We start from the raw sequence: 20011 nt of genomic DNA on the forward strand, positions 1-20011 counted from the left end.
TAACCTTAAACATCCTTTTCTGCAGTCATTTTCTGCATACTCACTATTTTTATCAGATTGTTAATACAAAATTTAAGTTTTTATCTTGTTAACTGGAAGCACTTATTTTTTTTAAAAAAAAATCTGGCTAGTCACTCTATTTTAGACAAAACTAACCAATTGGTTTAAAAGGCAGGCAGACAGGTAAATAAGACAGCAGACAAGCTAGGCATGGCAGCTTTCAACTGCAATGTCTTTGGGAAGCTGAAACATGAAGATTGCCAGACTGAGTAAAACCCTCCCTATCTTCAAAACCAAAGGAAGTAAGTGAACACACTAGACCAGTCCAGACAAGAGTGGGAGTAAAGTCTTTATTAAAAAGAATGGTACAACTCAGTACGATAAAGAGCAGTAGGAATTAAATCTAAGGAAAGCTTATTTTGTTTTTTTTTTTTTTCTCTTAAGGTCTGGTCAAAACTTTGTACTTCCTCCATCGAGTCGTTTTTTTTTTACAACCTAAAGCTTCTTTACACTAAAGCAACTTTCTGAACATCAGCAGCTATTAAACTTACATCTTACATACCAATTCCTAGGAAGCTGTATCCAGTCAACAAACATCTGATCCCACAGTCTATATATTATTGTCTTAGCCTTTGACGATAGTAAACGATAGTAAACAAAAAAAGGAAAGTGTCCTGGTTCTTGTGCAGCCCACACTCTGTGTATGCATTAGGAAACAGGGAGGCCAGGAAGGAAAAGACACACAATACAATGTTACATATATCTGTGTTTGTCAGTGATAAATTATCTCAAGCAAAGTTAAGAAGCACCCTATGAACAGAAGCCACCATTTAAAATAGTGTAGTCCTTGTGCAAGTGACATTTCAGTGTACGGGAGTCACTCTCTGAAGCAGAAAGAAATAGCCCATTGAGGAATGTTGTGTGAGTTAAGATCCCAGGGGAAAATAGGAATAAGAGGCTCAAGAACACTGCCATGGAAGACTTCAAGGATTCGGCCTGAGAGAGCAAAATAAGCAGAGTGGCCATTTAGGCTGAAATCAAGAGAAGGGACATAAAAGTTTTAAAGTCAGGGAAGTGTCCTGAGTTGGATACATACGTCACCGGTGATGAGTGAAGATAAGAAGCCACAGGAAGAGATCACTGTAGATCCTTGAATGAGAAAGTATGGTCCCCAGTTGGTGGACTATTTGGGAAAGATTAGGAGGTATGTATGGCCTCGTGTGTTTGTTACGAGGCAGTAAACTTTGAGGTTACAAAAGTGCACACCAGGGACAGTCTGTTTCTGCCTGTGTCTCTGCCTCCTGCTTGTGGATCAGAAGTGAGCTGACAGCTACTACTCCAGTGCCATGCCTGCCTTCTGCCACACTCCCCACCATGACAGCCATGGGCTCACCCTCCAAAACTGCAAACAATTCACCTTGATCACAGTACTTCTTCACAGCAATAGAATGTAACTAAGACAACTGCAGAAAAAGTTTTGACAGACAGGAGTGAGACAGGCAAGTATCCTCACTTCAAGGCAAATACATTTGGGTTAGGGCTTCTTAAGTGGCTTTTGACATATCTCAACACCTGGGAAAGGTCACAGTGTCAAGATAAAACTTTAGGCTAAACTATCTAATTTTAACTTAACTAAATTTAATAGTTAAAATAGATAAAACTACACTGTTTGAACAATTCCATGGAGATTTTTTACAAAAAACAAATACCTATCATATATTAGTCCATTTACTCCAAATTCCTTCAGTTTCCTTCTGTTTTCAGGATCATTGGTATCATCACCCCAGCAGAATATGACCAATCCCTTAGCTTTTGCCTCTTGGACATAGGATGGGTTTCTAAGGAGATCTTCAGTATGGGCATTTATCCCCTAGGAGAAAAATTCATTGTTTACAAAGAAGAAATGTAGTCATTACAAATACTAAATGACTCCAAGTTATCACTCTTTTTTTTTTTTTCTTTTTTCTTTTTTCTTTTTTTTTGGAGCTGGGGACTGAACCCAGGGCCTTGCGCCTTCTAGGCAAGCGCTCTACCACTGAGCTAAATCCCCAACCCCGAAGTTATCACTCTTATGAGCGATAACTTGAGATGCAAGAGGGAAAAATGGACATTTTTTTCCTTATAATTCCCCTTATTTAAGGGATTCGATATGCATGTGTATATATAGTATATATAATATATAATATATAAATGTGACTTTTAAGCTCACATTGAATGTACAATCACTGTCATTTCTCTACTTGACATTAGTTAAACCTTTAGCCAGTTGTTAGAACAACAGGAAACCTTATTTAATACTGTCTAAAACAAAATGAGAACTTATATACAAGCAGTACTTAATGTATTCGGCCAGCTGTGTTTATCTACTCACATGTATACATGTTTATCATGTATGTGCATGTAACAATAACGAAACAAAGGTTGTGCATTTGCAAGTATGAGAGTACTTGAAGGAAATATGGGGCATTCGTATGAAAGAAAATTGAAACACAACTTACCAAAATATTTTCAAACTGTGCAAAGCTCATTGCAATGGGTATTGTCCGAGATCTGAGGTCCATGAGTTCAGGGTAAATATCAGACTTTCCTTGGGTCAAAAATAATATGGGATATTTGTTTTGCTTCTGCCGAACCCTAAATAGACAAGAGATAAAGGGGGAAAGATTAGGAAGATTACTTTGAAACTTTAAAAACTACTTACAAGAAAACAGAGAGAAAGAGCTAGCATCATGGCTTCAGAAGGTTGAGGCTGGAGGATCACTGTAAGCTCAAGGCTGCCTAAACTACACACTGAATTCATGATCTACAGATTGAGAAACTCTCAAAAGCAGAACAAATAAGAAACCCTTGGGGCTCACATCTGATGTGGAGGACAATGCCAGGCCCTAGTTCAGTGCAGACCTAAGGAGAGGTGAAGTACACTTAACAAGCGCCCTCCCTGTCCAGGAAGAAAGAAAGCATAGGCCACTGACTGAGAGGACGCCATCTGGATGACCTCCCTAAACTGTTCCCAAATCTACAATCACGAGATACAGAATTAAACACCCTGAGCTCTACTCACATTGTGCAGATATCTGCATCAAATGAAGAAAATACTATTCTCCTCTTCCCGGAATTTTCTAAAACAGTTTTTAAAATTATATCCAAAAATGCATTCATATCAAAATATGTCGATAAGTTGCCGTCCCATACTCCATCCTGTATGAAAGAAAGGAAATTGAGAGACCGAAACATGCTGGAGCTGCAATGTTAGAGAAAGCCTCAACAGCAATCGGCCCAACATTTAAAAATGTAATTATGTATTTCCCCCAAAGCATGCAGAATACAGACAGTGCAGATATTATTAAAGCAAAGAAGCATATCCATCTTTACATAGTTGCCCCTTTGGTCCCGGAGCAGATATTCAGCTTACTATAACATTCATCTTGTCTACAGCAAATAACTAAGCCACACCTGCCTACCACTCTGTTTATCTCACATATGGTACTTTGTATTCTCTGCCTTGGACTCCCTTATTTCCATCCTGCCACCCAGTAACTAGATTTGTTTTCTATCTTTGAAATAAAAAATTGCCCATAAAATAAAATCAAGCAGCATTTTCCTGTGGCTGACTGGCTTCTACTTAGCAAATAATTTGCCAAGGCCCATTTAATGTGGCAAATGGCAAGATCTCATTCTTTTATAGAGAATTTATGTATGACTATTTCTTTGTCTGCTTGTCCAGTAATGGCCACTTTATTTTAGGCTGTCTCTTAATTTTGCCTATTGTGAACAATGGGGCAATAATTACCTTTACAAGATCTGATTTCATTTCTTTTTGGTAGATATCAAGGATAGCTGGGTCATATGGTAGGATTATATTCTTAATTTCTTTAGAAACCTGTTTTTCCATAATAGTTGCACCAGTTTATATTCCTGTCCAATCAGGCTCAGGAGAAATATTTTAATCACATTAGGGCTAATAATTGGTTTCTTTTTTGATAACAACCACACTAAAGGTGTGTGGCATGATACTCACTAATGGAGCTGGCTAACTCTATTTCACAAGAGCAAGCCAAAGGCCAGGAACAAATGACTGCCAAAGACACATGGTTATCTAGTGATAGCATAGCAATAATAACTCAGATGCTGAGATAATGAGGATCAATTAAACTACCAATAGGCTTTGGATATAGACTTAATAAAAGCTGTATCTCTGGAAATCTGCTATGACAATGACATCATCTTCACAAACCATAAGATCAGTCCTTATTAAGTATTAATTTCTATTATAAAATATTAAATGTCTCAGTCAAAATGAAGCCTCAGCAGACAGACAAACTATGTATTAGGAAATCTTGGTTAAGAATCTGCTATCTGCACCAGGACCACCTTAGCCTGTTCCAAACAGCATGGTTTGAAGGCAGTTATTTTCTAGGCTGTTGGTCCAAATGGTCAATTATGCCTCAGGACCCTTTAGAACTCATGTGGAGGCGACCTTCCTCTACCCATAAATATATTCAATAGATTCTATCTTTAAAAGATCTCCTTTTAAATTCATGTTTATGTGTGGGTATGTGCATATCAATACAGGTGCCTGGAGGCCAGAGACACTGGGTTCTCCTGAACTGTGAAATTATGAGCAGTTGTGAGGACCTGGTGCTTAGAACTGTGTTTGTATCCTCTGCAAGAGCAGTAAGTGCTCCAGTCCCAATAGTTAACCATTGTTCTCCTCAACTAGCATAAACTCCAGAAAAATAGAACCTTATTTTGTCCTTACTCTGCATATTTCTGGGCATTCAGAAAATACCTGGACTTTACTATCTATCTTCTCAGTAACTATTTCTGGATAATGAATATCTAAACCTGGAAATGATTTAAAACACAGAAAATCCTTAACTTAGGCTTGGACGTAGAAAATAAAAACAAAAAAATTAGTGAGAGTTTGATTACTTTTTAAATATACACAGAAACTTTTTATCAATATATACTCAGGCCACATATACCAAAATCTTTAATTCAGCAATTAAGAGGTATTCATGGTAGATTTATTTTGTTAAATAACAAAGTAAAAAAAATCATTTTTAAAATAGCAGCAAATTCAAGTAATGTCTCTGGCAACTCAATTATCACAATGGACTCTAAACCTATTTTTGTAATAAGTGTGGAGGGCTGGTGAGGTGGTTGGGCAGGTAAAAGTACTTGATACCCAAGTCTGACCACCTGGGTTTGATTCCAAGTCCATGGATAGAGTCCTAAAAGTTGCCCTCTGTCCTTCCCATGCATTCAGAGCATCCATACCATCTTCACAAACACATGGCACAGTTTCTCTTCCTTTCTCAATTCTAAATGTCCAGCAAGCAATGTGCTTCAATGAAAGAAGATTTCAGTTTTACTTAATTTCATTTAAAAAAAGAGTTAACAAAAAAAGCACTTACCCTGTGTTGGCAAATCCATTTTATTTCTATATTAAATCCTACATTTTCTGGCAATGACTCTAAAACCTACAGTGTTGTTTGTTGATGAATTGTAAGATAAATGGCAAAAAGAAAAGAAAAAACAGAATTAATACAATTATTACCAATGTCTTGTCATTATGAGCAAACATGGTAGATTTATTTTGTTAAAGTAAAAAAATGTTTTAAGCAACAGGTTCAAGTAATAACTTTGATGACTCAATTATCACCACAAAAGACCTTTAACCTAAACCTTTTCCACCATTCTTATAAAAAAAATCTAAAGTGAGCTGTAGGCAGCAAGACTATCCCATTCCTACTGTCTAATTCTAATCCTAACCCCCATCCCTAACCTAAGTCATGCTTTCTCAATTATATTTAGAATCAATAAATTAAGATCAAATGAAAATCACTTAATGCTTTTAAGGCATTATTGTTCAACAAATCCATGCTGATTGATTAACCCCCTCCCCAAGAAAATACATCATATTGTTCTGAGGTCCATAAATCAAAAGGGCTAACGCACGCAGGCAGGTGTGCACACTGGGGTTATATGAGTTGCTCATATTTCCTGAAGAAAATTATCTGGACACTTGGCATTCAGCTAATTTTGACAGCTGTAACTAGAAAATCAAATTAAAGACGTGGTGCAGAATGCTTGCTTAGAATGCATGCATGAGGTCCTAAGTAAATTCCTACCAACAGAACCAAGTGCAAAGCAGAAATACAGCATGGACAGAAGCCAGACCACAAAGAACAAACTTATACTATTGTCTTCAACTTTAGCCCAAGTCTTACTCAAGTGAACAGTTCAGCTATTCTTTAACAGGCAGGACCCACAATCCTAGTATCTGGGAGGAGGCAGGACAACGAGGAGTTCAAGAACCGAGGCAGCCGAGCTGTAAAGAAATCATCTGTGCCAACAGGTAATGACCTGTGTCCTTCAAGAACTTACCATCTTAAGAGAAGGAAATGGTTGGTTTTCAGAAAAGGAATTTTCCTCCTCAGCCACACATTCTGAAATTCAAAATCATAGAAGCCTCATAAGTAAAATGACCCTACAGCAGATCTTCTCCCAAACCTTAGGATATCCTGCCTATGCACTGAAGTTATTACTAGATCTTTTAGGCTTAAATCTTAAACCATCAAGAACCCCATTTTCTAAATAAGCATCTAGCAAAAAGACTGGCTTGTAATATTTCGCTTCTGTGGCCCCAAAAGTGATTGTTTTCATATAAAAACTGTGAAGATGAATCTCTAATAGCAGCTAGTGCTAACTCACATCTATTGGTGGAATTTCAAGTTATATCAAAACCAGCTCAGAAATTACAGATTAAAGAAAATCTAAGACTTGGGGCTGTTGCTCAGTTGGTAAAGAGCAGATCTGGCGTGAGTGTAACCCTGGGCTCCAGCTTCAGGAGAGAAGAGAACTGGGCAAGAGGATAAGAGTTCAAAGTTATCCTGGGTATGTATATGTGAACTCAAGGCTAGCGTAAGCTACATGAAAATCTATAGTTGCTTTTGTTATCGTAATCTCTTAATCCAAACTAGATTTTAAGTAAACATTTTAAGAAGCACAGAAGTTTTGTCTAGAAGAAAAAAAAATCAGCCCATGTACAGTTCAAATGCATTTTAAAACTAAAATTAGGTAAAATCTTGAATTGAATAATTTAGGTAAAATTTACTTTGTTTATAGTTATAAATATCTACAAGCCTATGAAGTAACATACTGAGATAACGTTGGTGTCTAAAGCACCTCATAAGCCTTCACAAAGGCAGTCGCCATGTGGCTTTCACAAAGCACATTGAGTGCCTGTCCCTTTCTTCTAGAACAGTGTGAAAGTCTCTGGAACTATGAAACCACTAGCCTGCCTTGGAGAGATGACATTCCAGCTAAAGAAAGGAGGTGCAAAAGCAATGGCTTCCAAGAGCTCTGATGAGAGAGGAATATAAAGTGGCACTAAACAGTGATGTGGGAAGCAGGACATTCTAGGAGGACACTGAAGCACCAAGTTGACCGTGACTGCCACTCATCACAGCTAGGGAGCTAGGAGCTGACTCAACTCCTGGTGCTGGACTCAGGATTTGAGAGGCGCCTACTTTGTGATGGTTAAGAACTTTGGAAAGAACGGACATGAATCTAAGTAGTGAGGTGCTTATCTGCATGGAACACCCGGGTTGAATGTCAGTTCACATCTATGAAATTATATTCAGATGGACCAATACCACAGTCATTAAAATGACCAATACAAATGTCTCTATGCCAATCATAAAACAAAAACAATACTTCCAAACAAACTAGCACCTACGTTTCTGGTCTTTGGTTTTTAGTGCAGTCACATGAGAAAGCTAGAAAACAAAAACACACAAAACATAATTAGAAAAAATCCATCGTTTATGCAGGCAATTACACAGAAGAAATTTGAAGAGCTAGCAAGTTAGAACACACAAAATGTGGAATTACCAGTTTAATAATAGAAACTAAGCATTGTATGTACTTTCTATTTGTATGCATTCACATAAAAACATGACCAAATGCCTAAGAGAAGATACAAAAACTACAGTTAGAAAACTATTTGTACTTTGCTGTTTAATATCTAATAAGGGAGAGATAAGGAATCATGCAAAAAAATAACACAGATCCAAGATCCTAATATGTGTATAAAACTGTATCACATGCACGTTGAGTGCACAGACATTCTTATGTGCAGAGTATGACTAAATCAGACAAATGTAAACAGTACTAAAAACTTTCATTAATGTCACTGTTAATACCTTCAATAACTGGAGTTGGTCGAATGTTAATTCCTTTACTGGGATTTCAAACAATTCAACTGGATCAGCTTCATATTTCTATTAGAAAAAGGGAGAGATCAATCTGTTTTACTATTTTTGAATGTTTGCACTACATAGACCTACAATCTTAATTTACTGAAGATGAGGTAGCTCTTAGGTATCATGACCCCATGCAGCAAAAAAGTCCTTCTAAGTAACACTACAGGAGATCTTGTTGTCATTTTATTTTTTCCTTGTAGTCCCAGAAGAGCCCACAGCCTTTCACATGCTGAGCAAAGGCTGTCATCTCTGTATGCACTGCAGGCAGCCAGAGCCAAACCCTGTGCCCCTAGCCAGAGCCTGGAAGAAAGGCATCTGGAAGGAAGGAAGCACCCATGACAGAGCATGGTGTCAGGCATCATTTTACTGCCTCCTTCATGTGTTATGCACCTCATTTGCCACTTAATCATGCTACATGCCTAGGAACTCAACATGCAAGTACTATAATCAATTTCTAATTTTCTATTTTTTCTAAGCTTTTTGGTATTTAAACTACACTAAAAGTTGCAGGTGCACACACACAAAAAATCTATAAAAATGTGTCTGGTTATCTATAAGCAGTATTTAAGGACGATGATCTAGCATATATACTCCACAGGCAAATCTACATTTTGAAGCCATATCAAATGTTATACTGTAGAAAGTACCACTCTTTAAGGAAGTGAGTTAAGGTACCACCAATAAATCATTAAATGTCATTGTGCAAATATATCCACTCATGAACATTGGTACAAACCTGTGTATGCACAAATTTTTTCTGGAAGGACACACAAGAAACTATTAAGAATAAGGGAATGAGATCAGGGGAAGGGGAGGGAAGATTTGTCATTCATCTCATCTTCTGAACTACTTGCATTTTTTACTGGACACAGGTGAATTATTTTTACATGAAAATGGTAACTTAAAAAAATAAAACAAGATAAAAATATGTACAATTCATTACTTTCATTTCCCCATAGCTCATTGGGATTCAACTTCACAGCAAGACAGTCTGCTGAAAACAAGGGATCAATGAAACTCTTCAGTAAACTATGCTAGAAAGAACTTTCTCTTGCAGTAAAAATAACATTCACATTTTGTCCCATTTCGATATTCATTTGAATAGATGAATCCTCTCCTTTTGCCCTCCTGATACTATTCCAGAAAGATAGAAAGGTCCTTGTCTAGGTCTGAACTTAGGAACTAAGCAGCTAAGCAGGTAGAGCCAGCTATCCTGTCAGACGCTATTGTCCAATAACAGCAAACTGGCTAACGAGATCACTGAAAATGATCTCCATTTAAGAACAAGTCCAGGAAGAACCTTCCTAATTTAAGTTCCTTAGCAAATACTTGGTTCATGTATACATTCCATGTCAGAGAATAATACTGCAAGCACGTTTTTCAAAACAGTAACAAGAAATCTTAAAAATTCTACGTGCATTTTCAAATCTCTTCCCTTTATCACATGTTCCTCTTTTCTTACTGCTTCTAGGGCACCTATGTCTCACTGCTCTGTAGTCCTCAAATTCCTGTATCTCCCATTTAACCTGCCTTGACTGAGAGGCCTTCTGCATACTGATGCCACCCCAACCCACTGTGGTCTCTTGTAGATTTGGCTAACTGTGCCAGCTGATTGATTTAAGATATGAAGTAGAAATAGATAGAACATGAGGAAATACTTTCTCTTTTGTCTCAATATTGTACTCAAGGGACCAATGCAGAAAAAATACTTGACATGTTCTCTCATCAGTAACATCAAAAAGCAAATTCAGCAAGACTAATGCCTGACACTAGGAAATCACTATTCCCATCAAACCTGTCCCCTAATACCATAAAGGCTTAAGAACTGTTAGTAAAGAATGAATTTACCAACTCTAACAAATAACTAACTAAAAATGTAACAAACTTTCTTCTTAAGCATTAGTGTAAAATACAAGAATGTCAACATACCCTTTTCATAGTTAAACAGCAGGTGAGATCATGATACACTACAGGCACAAAGTCCTTTGAAAGGTGGACATCAAATTCCACAAATGCTGCACCCTGGCAGAAAAAAAGGAAGCAAGTGTCTCAAACACTTCACACTTCAGATCAACTATTTTGTTTAGGGTAAACTATAATTTTGTACAATAAAACCTCTTCATAAATATCTCACTTCAAACTTCACCAACATGGCTAATTGGTCTCCTACTACAATTTTGTTATGTAAAAGCACAACATTTTCTAGGTCAAAAAACCCGTGTGTATTGGGGTACCCTGATCAATTTACAATCACTCACAGCAGTAAGAAGCAGTCAGACAGCAGTCAGTGCACTGAGCAGGAGCACAAGATACCCTCTATATATTCTAAGAGAAATAAATGCGGAAATTAATGTGCTACAGAACCTCCTCACTGTTAGTGAGTTAGGAGTACTTGCTGCTCTTGTGGAGGGTCCAGGTTCAGTTCCCAGCTCACAAGTCAGGTCACTTAGAACCATCTACAATTCCAGTCCCCATGGGATCAGATGCTCTCCTCTGGTCTCAGCAGATGAGGCATGCATATGGTGCTTGTACCAATGGCGCACACACACTCAGACCCACATACATATTAAAATTCTTTCAAAAAAGGGAACTACATCATTTCCTCGTAGTTCCACCTGCACATGAAGTCATTTTCCTAGTTAAAATGTCTTATTTTACATAATCACCCCTCTGAAAGAAAACTTTACCAAGAGATAAAATGCTGCTTAGTTAACAATAAACTAAAACCAGTTCCAAATTATGAACTATGGTCCAATATACACCTGGATTCGTATATCCTTTCAAATAAAAAATTATATACTAATTTTTTTGATACAGGATCTCACTGTGCAGCCATATCTGGCCATGAAGTCAGAGATCCAACCTGCCCCTGCTGGGATTAAGTTTCTATTTCTTTGGGAAGTGAAAAGCACTGTGAAAAACCATGGGAAGAAAAAAAAAAATAAGCTGGCCTCTCATCCTGCCTCCCAGTTTAAGGGTAGAGCCTGAGTCTCTCTGGGGGACAACAAAAAATGAACTGTAACAGTTCATGACTGGATAAAGAGAAATTTTAACATAAAGTTTACTTTTTTAAAGAGTACAGAATAATGCATTTCATCATGGTACTTCATACATGTATTGATACATTCTTTAGATATATAGAGGCAACCATATGACAGTTCAGTGGGTATTGGCACGACCTGAGTTCCATCTCCAAGACTCACATGATGGGAGGGGGGTACCAATTCCCACAAGTGGTCCTCTGACCTCCACACAGTGCTTGAAACTCACCTCAAACCCAGCAATAAAAAAAATGCAATGAAGTGTTACATAAAATCACTATATTCTATTAGCATTATTTTTAAAGTAAAAACCAAGCATTTTATCTCAAAAATAAAGGAAGGGACATGGTGGCTCATGCTTGTAATAATAGCACTTGAGAAACAGAAGCAGGGAGCCAAAATTCAAGGCCAGCCACCTTCTTCTATTTAAGACAGGTAAACCTAGTCTCAAAAAAAAAAAAAAAAAGGGTTGTGGTTATGTGTGTGTGTTTTGGTGCCAGGGGGCAGGGGTGTTTACAGCTCTTATTCATTTTTGCTCTTTCAAAATATCTGGGTTTAGTTCCCAGAACCCACATGATGGCACTCAATGGACTCCAGCTGTATACCTTCTGGCCTAAGGAAACCAGACACACAAACGGTGCACACACACAGCAAAACACTCATACACATAAAATATTTTTAAAGGTTCCATATTATTCTGTTATTTACGTATAAATCTTCATCACAAATCTAAACACAAACACCCTAAGATATTTCACTTAGAAACATCTTCAGGATAGTTTTATCTGTCAGTAGATATTTCACTTAGAAACATCTTCAGGATAGTTTTATCTGTCAGCAGAAACTGGAAGAGACCCCTGTCTCGATCTCAGCAATCCAGCTGTTTAAAAAAGGATACTTACATGGCTGGCAGCATTTCTTAAAGAAGCAATAGTATTTTCCTGTACTTTAGCCAGCCTGAAATAAAGAAATACAGTCATCAAGGACTAAAGAAAGTGAGGGACCCAGTGTGGAGAGTGGCGTCCCATTATCATATATTATCCTATAGCCCCATACCTGCATACTAGCACATGGGCATATATACATACCAAACACCCACGCATGCACACACATAAGGAGATAAGTTATTAACATGGAACTTGAAAGTGCTTCTTACTTAAATGTAAGCTGACTTGGTTTGGAGACCTATGAGGTCATAATGACAACCACAAGTCCCAAAGCAACTTCAGAATCACTTTATTTTGTTTAGTTTCTCGTTTCACATCTGGTATAAATAAATATGAAGTATAAGTAGTAAGTATAGTTAGTATAAGGAGTAAGGGACGGCCTTGGCTATCCTGGAACTCGCTCTGTAGACCAGGCTGGCTTGAACTCACCAAGTTCCACTTGCCTCTTCATCCCAAGTGCTGGGATTAAAGGTATGTGTAACCACTGTGATGCCAGAATGCTATGGGGGCTGGAGATGTGACTTATTGGTTAAGAGCACTTGCTATTCTAGAGGACAGGAGTCACCACCTAGCATACACACTGGATGGCTCACAACCTGTAGCCCCGGTTCTAGGTGATCTGGCATCCTTAATATTTCATGAGCATTGCGCACACATGAATGCATGCATACACACACACACACACACACACACACACACACACACACACACACTATTTTTTAAATCGGATTAAATTTTATAATAGAAAGCCTAGAGCAATTCAACGCTGACAGGTTTACAAAACTGGGAGGAAAACACAACTTTATTAGGCTGGCATTTCTGTCTGATAAAGTCTACACTTAACTCTTCTCCTTGGACTTACACTTTCATGAAACCATGGCTATGAGGAGAAGAATCTTGATCAAGCCTTCCATAGGTGAGGAAACAGATCCAGACAGAGCAGCTTGCAAGAGTAACAAGAGTGATAACAAAGGCCAAAAAGCTTTCTGTGTTGAAATCTCCCTCCTGGCTTTCCATTTGTAATGTCTTTTTCCTTATGCAGTCAGTGTATCAGCAAGACTGAACATTATCATCTCAGGAATGACTTGTTTCTATTGAAATAGTAATTCCTTTCTCTCATCACATTTAATTTTATGGCACTGACATTTAGCAGGTAAAACTTTCCCAAGCTTGGGCTACTGAATAGTAGTGGTATCCTAATGTGCAACTTACTTGGCAGTTGTTGTTGAGTTCCCTGCACCACGATGTCCAACATCCAGTGGTATTCTTGGTTTCCAATACTTGGAGAATGAAGACTGCATAGAACAACTATATCCTGGTAATGGCTTGATGATGATAAAATCAACTTCCATAGGAAAAGAGCAGGAGGGGGCATGATTAAAAAGACCACTATAAGCTCAAAGGGAATCTGAAAAGTACTTAACCAGTCTTGTTAAACTATCAAACAGAAAAGGATCAAAATAAAATTGATTCTGAGTAAGTGCAGAAAATTCAATAACTGTGCTCCTTCTCCAAGTGTTATACTATTAAATCACGAAATAAAGATAAATTATCATTCACAAATACTATTTAAACTAATAAAAATTTTGGAATAATCTTAGTTTAGTTGCAAGAGCCTATCTGCTTCTCCCCAACTTACCTCTGACTTTGCCTATAGTTTTTCTGGAACTTCTGCTCATGATGGGAAGAGTAAGGATTCCAGCGCTTCTCTCACTCTCAGCAATGGTAGATGACAGGAGGCATGCTGTGCCCACATGTCCAGGAAGAACATCACCCTGGACTACATGCTCACTGAGATCTTCCTAAAAAAAAAAAAAAAAAAAGAATACCCTGAATTTTTATTTACATTTTAAAAACTTTTTGTGTTGGGGAGAATGAGGATGTTTGGCATGCAAATGCCACATGTAGAGGTCAGAGGACAAAGGTCAAAGTTGAGTCTCTATCATGTGAGTGCCAGGGAGTGTACTATGTCCATCAGGCTTAGCAGCACTGAGCCATGCATCAAACTATGAAAAAGATAGATTTAGTTATTAAATGAAAGAGTGCGTGCGTGCGTGCGTTGCGTGCGTGCGTGCGTGCGTACGTGCGTGCGTGTGTGTGTGTGTGTGTCTGTGTGTACATGCGCACACATAGGAGTACAGTGTCTGTGGAGGCCAGATGAGGAGTTCAGACTCCCAGGAGCTGGTTCCAGGAGGCAACAATGGGCTGCCCCACATTTCCACTAGAAACTGAGCCACTTGAAAAACAACACTCAGGATTGGGGATTTGGCTCAGTGGTGGCTGCCTAAACGCAAAGGTCCTGGTTCAATCCCCAGCCCGAAAAAAAAAAAAAAAAAAAAAAAAAAAAAAACAACTCAAGTCCAGTGGCAAAACAAACGAGACTCCTCACCTCCATCAGAAAAAGACTAATCTAATGGATGCCCTCTTCGCAGGAATGTCAAGGAATGACAAAAAAACCAATCAGCACATCTAGAAAGCTGGGTTAAACAGCAACCTACATACAGAAGGGACCAAATCTCTAAGTGTCCTCTGGCCTCAACAGGAGCACATGGCATGCAAGCCTCACCAATGCACACTCACGCCATGTGAACATAAACATAAAATAAAATATATTAATGTGCTGTTAAACATTTATATTAAGTTATAAAATAAAGTTACCAAAACAGTGAATTGAATAATAAAGATACAGTTCAAGCTGAGGGTGCAGCTCAAGGGCAATGCTTGTCAAGCATGCATGAAGTCCTGCTCCCATTTGCAACACCATAGAAACTGGGCACAGAGGCCATGCCTATCTTTAATCAAGGCCATCCTTAACAACATTCAAGGCCAACGTGGAAGGGCTACAAAGTCCTCATTAAGAGAAAAAACAGACTTCCCCCATGAAAGAGAGTCACATTTTCCATCAATGGGTACACAGCTACCTGACCCTCTTTAATCAATTTCTGACAAGGTCTTTGGAAGATGCATACACATCTTGTCCTGATAATATAATTCTACTCAAACTGTCCTAAAATCTAACCATATACAAAAAAGTAAGTATGAATAGAGCCTGAATTCTTTGTCTGATCTCTTGCTGTTATCACTACTCACCTCAAAAAAGTCAAAGATGAGTTCAAGGTTGTCCGGCTCCATTGTCTGTATGCTGTACTCTGTCCAGCGGTCAGGCTGCAAGCCATACCCACATTCTGGCTGTGAGTGCCTGCACTTGAACTCATTGTCACTTATTAAGGATATCTCCAGGCTATTGGACATCTTGTGAAGAACAGTGGGAGATGCCTTATCCTCGTCGTCATCATCTTCCTCCAGACCCTCTAGTGTAAGCTTTACCCTGTATTGACAAGAGAAAATAATGAAGTCTAGTAAGAATAACTCACAGAATGTACATAAATGTAAGTTGAAAGTATTCTTAAGTAACAAAAATGAGACAAAGAATATCCACATTGTAAGTTTACTTACTACACTGCCAACTATAGCTAGTTCTAAATTTCTTAGCCTTCAAACAACAGGAACTCTTCTGTGAGATCTCATTTTAGACAGATGATCTGGTAGATGAATTCATCTCACAGGCACAAACCAAGCCTAAGCATTTTTGCTTTTTTTTTTTTTTTTTTTTTTTTTTTTTTTTCGGAGCTGGGGACCGAACCCAGGGCCTTGCGCTTCCCTAGGCAAGCGCTCTACCACTGAGCTAAATCCCCAACCCTAGCAATGCATTTTAAATGTACATTAGAACTGGAGGTTTAAACTAAACACTTTCCACTTTCCTCTTTTCCACAGTGGTAATCCAGATACCTTTAAAAAGTAACTGCTAGGGCTGGAGAGATGGCTCAGCAGTTAAGAACACTGATTGTTCTTCCAGAGGTCCTGAGTTCAAATCCCAGAAACCACATGGTGTCTCACAACCATCTGTAATAGTTGTGATGTCCTCTTCTGGTGTGTTGGAAGACAGCTACAGTGTACTTATAATGAATCTTTTTTTTTTTGTAAGTGCTAAAGAAAAATATTACTAGCATAATATGAACTTTTTGTTTTGCTCATTTGTGTGAGATAGGGTTCCATACTATGGTGGCCTCGTACTAGGTATGGAACCCAGGCTCTACTCAAATGCACAGTAATGCCATTGTCTCAGCCTCCCTAGTGCTGGGCAGGAGACAGGACTTGGGGTTCTATGCATGGATAGTACTATCTGCTTTATATATGTATATGTAACTACTTTTCTAATCAAATAGACCAACCAAGAATCTATTAATAAGCCTCATAGCAATAAAAACAAAGACCAATTTCCCAATCTACAGGGACACAAAGACTAGTCAGAGAGGCAATAATTGTAGATACTTTTATTGCCAAAAAGAGCACTAAGGTCTGTCTGAAATATTTCTTCCATCAATTAATAGAGATTAATGAAATGAAGTACTGCCAATGTAGAGAACAAGTTTTGTAGAAAGTAACATTTAAAAAAAGTTATCCTATATTTGCTTTTACTTTTTGAGAATTGAACCTGGGGCCTCGGCCATGCTAGTAGCATTCTAGATTTAAATGGAAACTGACTTACAAATAACAAGACTTTATTAGTGTAGACTGCTCTCACTGTATAAGTCCCCATACTAACCACTTCTGCAAGCCATATAATTGAGGTCTCCTTGACAGGCTAAATATGCAGATTACTACTCTATTAATAATATTGTTCCGATACTGCATTACAGAATCCATCGATAACTCCAATAAAAACCAGCATCTCCTCTCAGAGAGCAAATTCTTAGGAATTGTTCTAGACAAGTATTAACTAGCTAGAGGTATAAACCAGGGGATACCGGAAATGTACAGAAACAAGCAGACAAGAGAAATGCTTAAAAGAGTTAAAGAGGGGGCAAAGAAAGAGGTCTGTGATGGAAAAGATAAAAAAAGGATCTCTTCAGACAGTTTTATAATGCTGTAGTCCACTACAAAGATAGCAAAGTTGTTTTTCACCTATGAATGAGTCAATCAGAAAGAAACAAGAAAAGTATCTTTACAAACTGGTACTACTGAGATGCGTGCTCACTGCTACATTGAAATGCAAAAGCTACACCAAGCTTTGCAAGTTCTGAGGCCCTTACAGACACATCTGTTTTCTAATTCATGGGGATAAAGTTCTGAGGCCCTTACAGACACATCTGTTTTCTAATTCATGGGGGCAAGTTCTGAGGCCCTTACAGACACATCTGTTTTCTAATTCATGGGGGTAAGTTTACTGACTAATACAAATTTGGGTAAAAATGATGGCCCAGACTGTCTAGATATGCACTCTTGTAGAGTTTAACTACAGAGTTATAAGAAAATATTTCACAGTGAGTCGGATGGCATTTAAAATATTCAAAACCCTCAAAGTGATTTCTATATAAACAAGAATAGCATTAAGATTCAGTTTTGCTGTTTTTTGACACAAGGTTTCTCGGTGTAGTCCTGCATGTCCTGGGAATTCACTCTGTAGGCTGGCCTTGAACTCACAGAAATCCACCTGCCTCTGCCTCCAGAGTGCTGGGATTAAAGCTGTGTGCCACCATCCACTGGCAAGAATCAGTACTGATTTTGCATTCAAAAAAAAGCAAGGAAAAAAGTACTAGTGAGCCAACTAAAGTCTGCAATGAGCAATGAGGCAAGTCACTAACCTGTGCAGAGTAGTGTATGCCTATAATCTCAGTACTCACTACTACAGACACACAGTAAGGTCGAAATACAAAATAGTCAAGGCGCTCATACTACATTCTATCACAATAGCTAATACAAAGGGCTTAAAGGGCTACCCACTTTCCTTACCTGTGATTGGGATGTACATTATAATATATTTAGGTAAATACAAAGATTTATAGAATATCATTATAAATTTATATTAAAAAAGGTAACCTCAAGATCTCTCATTACTGATAAATGAACCTTTCTACTCAGTTTTGACATTGTACCAGTTACAGTATCAAAAGTTACATAGCAAAACTTGATTCACAAAAACCACATGATTAAATGTTGAATAAAGTCAGGCTACATCTTAAGGATCCCTTAATCAGATTTATGTTCAATGATATTACAGAAAAACTAATTTGGCTACTGTTGTAAAACTTTTTCATCTATCCCTCAAACAGGGGAAGAGAAGGAAACAAAAGAGTTGAAAGGAACTGGAAGTGGAAGAGGAAGAGGGAGGAAAGAAAGGGTGGAAAGCACAATAGTCTGAAGCTCCCAGGATGATTTCTATTTTCATTGTCCTAACAGTTTTGACTCTAACGGCCAATTCCAGCAGTTTCTGTTTATGCCATTTTTCTCTTACAACAAATCAGTTCTGAAATCAATTTGAAAGCAATCCCTACAGTTATGAAAGTTTAATTTTATTTAAATTACAAAAATACATAGGCCTAGAAAGCACTTGTTTTGAAAGGCAAATACAAATGTGTAACAGTAGCAATCTGAGGAAGGCCAACAGTTCATTATCCTAGATCCCTATAACTTAAACCACGTAAGTCAGAAACCTACAGTAATAGCAAAAGGCAATGGTTTAAGTAAAACAATCACATGGTCATACCTAAATCTAGATTTTTTGAACTTTTTCTTGGTAATTGAAACAGGAGGTTTCTCAGAAAAATGCAGACGCAGTCTTATTTCAGTCTGACAGGTAAGCCATCCAGAATCCAGTGTTTCAACACCATCTGGCAGGATAAATAGGAGGGATTATATATAATTACATATTTTTAAGCAGTCTGGTTATACATATTAAGATATGCATATTAAGAACTTTAGTTCACATTCATTTCAGTACTGTTACTATGTAACATTAGACATTAAAAATAACTGTGTTGCTCTAATTAAAGGTAATCTTAAATGTATCACTGAAAAAGAACTTTCATTTGAAGTTAGAGAAACCAAGCTAAATGACTGCTATAGGGACTCAGGTAAATTAAGAAAGTCTATAAGAATTGCCACTGGGGTTGGAGCGATGCCTCTTTGGTTAAGAGAACTGGCTGCCCTTCTAGAGGATCCGGGTTAAATTTCCAGCACCCACATGGCAGCTCACAACTGTCTGTAACCCTCAGTTCCAGATGTTTGACACCCTCACACAGACATACATGTAAGCGAAACCAATTAATTCACAATAAATTTTAAACAGGCCAGGCATGGTAGTATACAACTTAGATCCCAGGACTCAGGATACAGAAGCATTGGGGTCTCTATTAGTTCCAAGTCAGCGAAAGCAACAAACTAGGAGACATTGTGTCAAACAGATAAAAATAAATTTTCCCTGGGCAGCATAGAAAACTTTCCATTCCAGCACTCAGGAAGCAGAGGTAGGGGGATCTCTGAATTAGAGTTGAGACCAGCTTGGCCTAAACACACACACACACACACACACACACACACACACACACACACACACACACACACACACACACACACACACACACACAGGGGGGGGAGAAAAGGAGAGGGAGAGGGGGAGAGAAGGAAAGAGGGAGGAAGGGAACTTGCAAAACTTCATAAGATATCCAACTAAAATTAAGTATAAGACCAGTATTGAAGATTTGAGAAATGAGAAGAACCAAACTGGTATAGTAATATGCTGTTAACACTGCTTAGCTAATACATTTTCATAAATAACACAAGTGCTTTAAAAAAAAAAAAAAGCTTTGCTCCTGAGGTATATCTTAAGATGTCTTACAAATGATTGATTTTCAAATATTTAGAAAGTAGATAAGATCAAGGAAATGCTTACTAACGAAAGCTAATTTAATAC

The 20011-nt window shown here is 38.0% G+C and overlaps 1 protein-coding gene across 3 annotated transcripts in view; it reads right to left on the bottom strand.

Annotated features, from left to right (window-relative positions):
- Gpcpd1 (glycerophosphocholine phosphodiesterase 1) overlaps positions 1–20011 on the bottom strand; it is a 44642-nt gene that overhangs the window by 3365 nt on the left and 21266 nt on the right. For all 3 annotated transcript variants that reach the window (XM_032904267.1, XM_032904268.1, XM_032904269.1), the window contains 13 exons: positions 18806–18929; positions 15349–15586; positions 13898–14060; positions 13471–13603; positions 12214–12268; positions 10200–10292; positions 8211–8288; positions 7745–7784; positions 6391–6452; positions 5418–5483; positions 3062–3198; positions 2499–2634; positions 1710–1870 (listed from right to left, as the gene is read on the bottom strand). In XM_032904267.1, the coding sequence (XP_032760158.1) occupies positions 1710–1870; positions 2499–2634; positions 3062–3198; positions 5418–5483; positions 6391–6452; positions 7745–7784; positions 8211–8288; positions 10200–10292; positions 12214–12268; positions 13471–13603; positions 13898–14060; positions 15349–15586; positions 18806–18929 (1486 nt within the window). The remainder of the gene's footprint in view (positions 1–1709; positions 1871–2498; positions 2635–3061; positions 3199–5417; positions 5484–6390; positions 6453–7744; positions 7785–8210; positions 8289–10199; positions 10293–12213; positions 12269–13470; positions 13604–13897; positions 14061–15348; positions 15587–18805; positions 18930–20011) is intronic.

The sequence above is a fragment of the Rattus rattus genome, chromosome 5, assembly GCF_011064425.1.
Source record: "Rattus rattus isolate New Zealand chromosome 5, Rrattus_CSIRO_v1, whole genome shotgun sequence".
Lineage (NCBI taxonomy): Eukaryota > Metazoa > Chordata > Mammalia > Rodentia > Muridae > Rattus > Rattus rattus.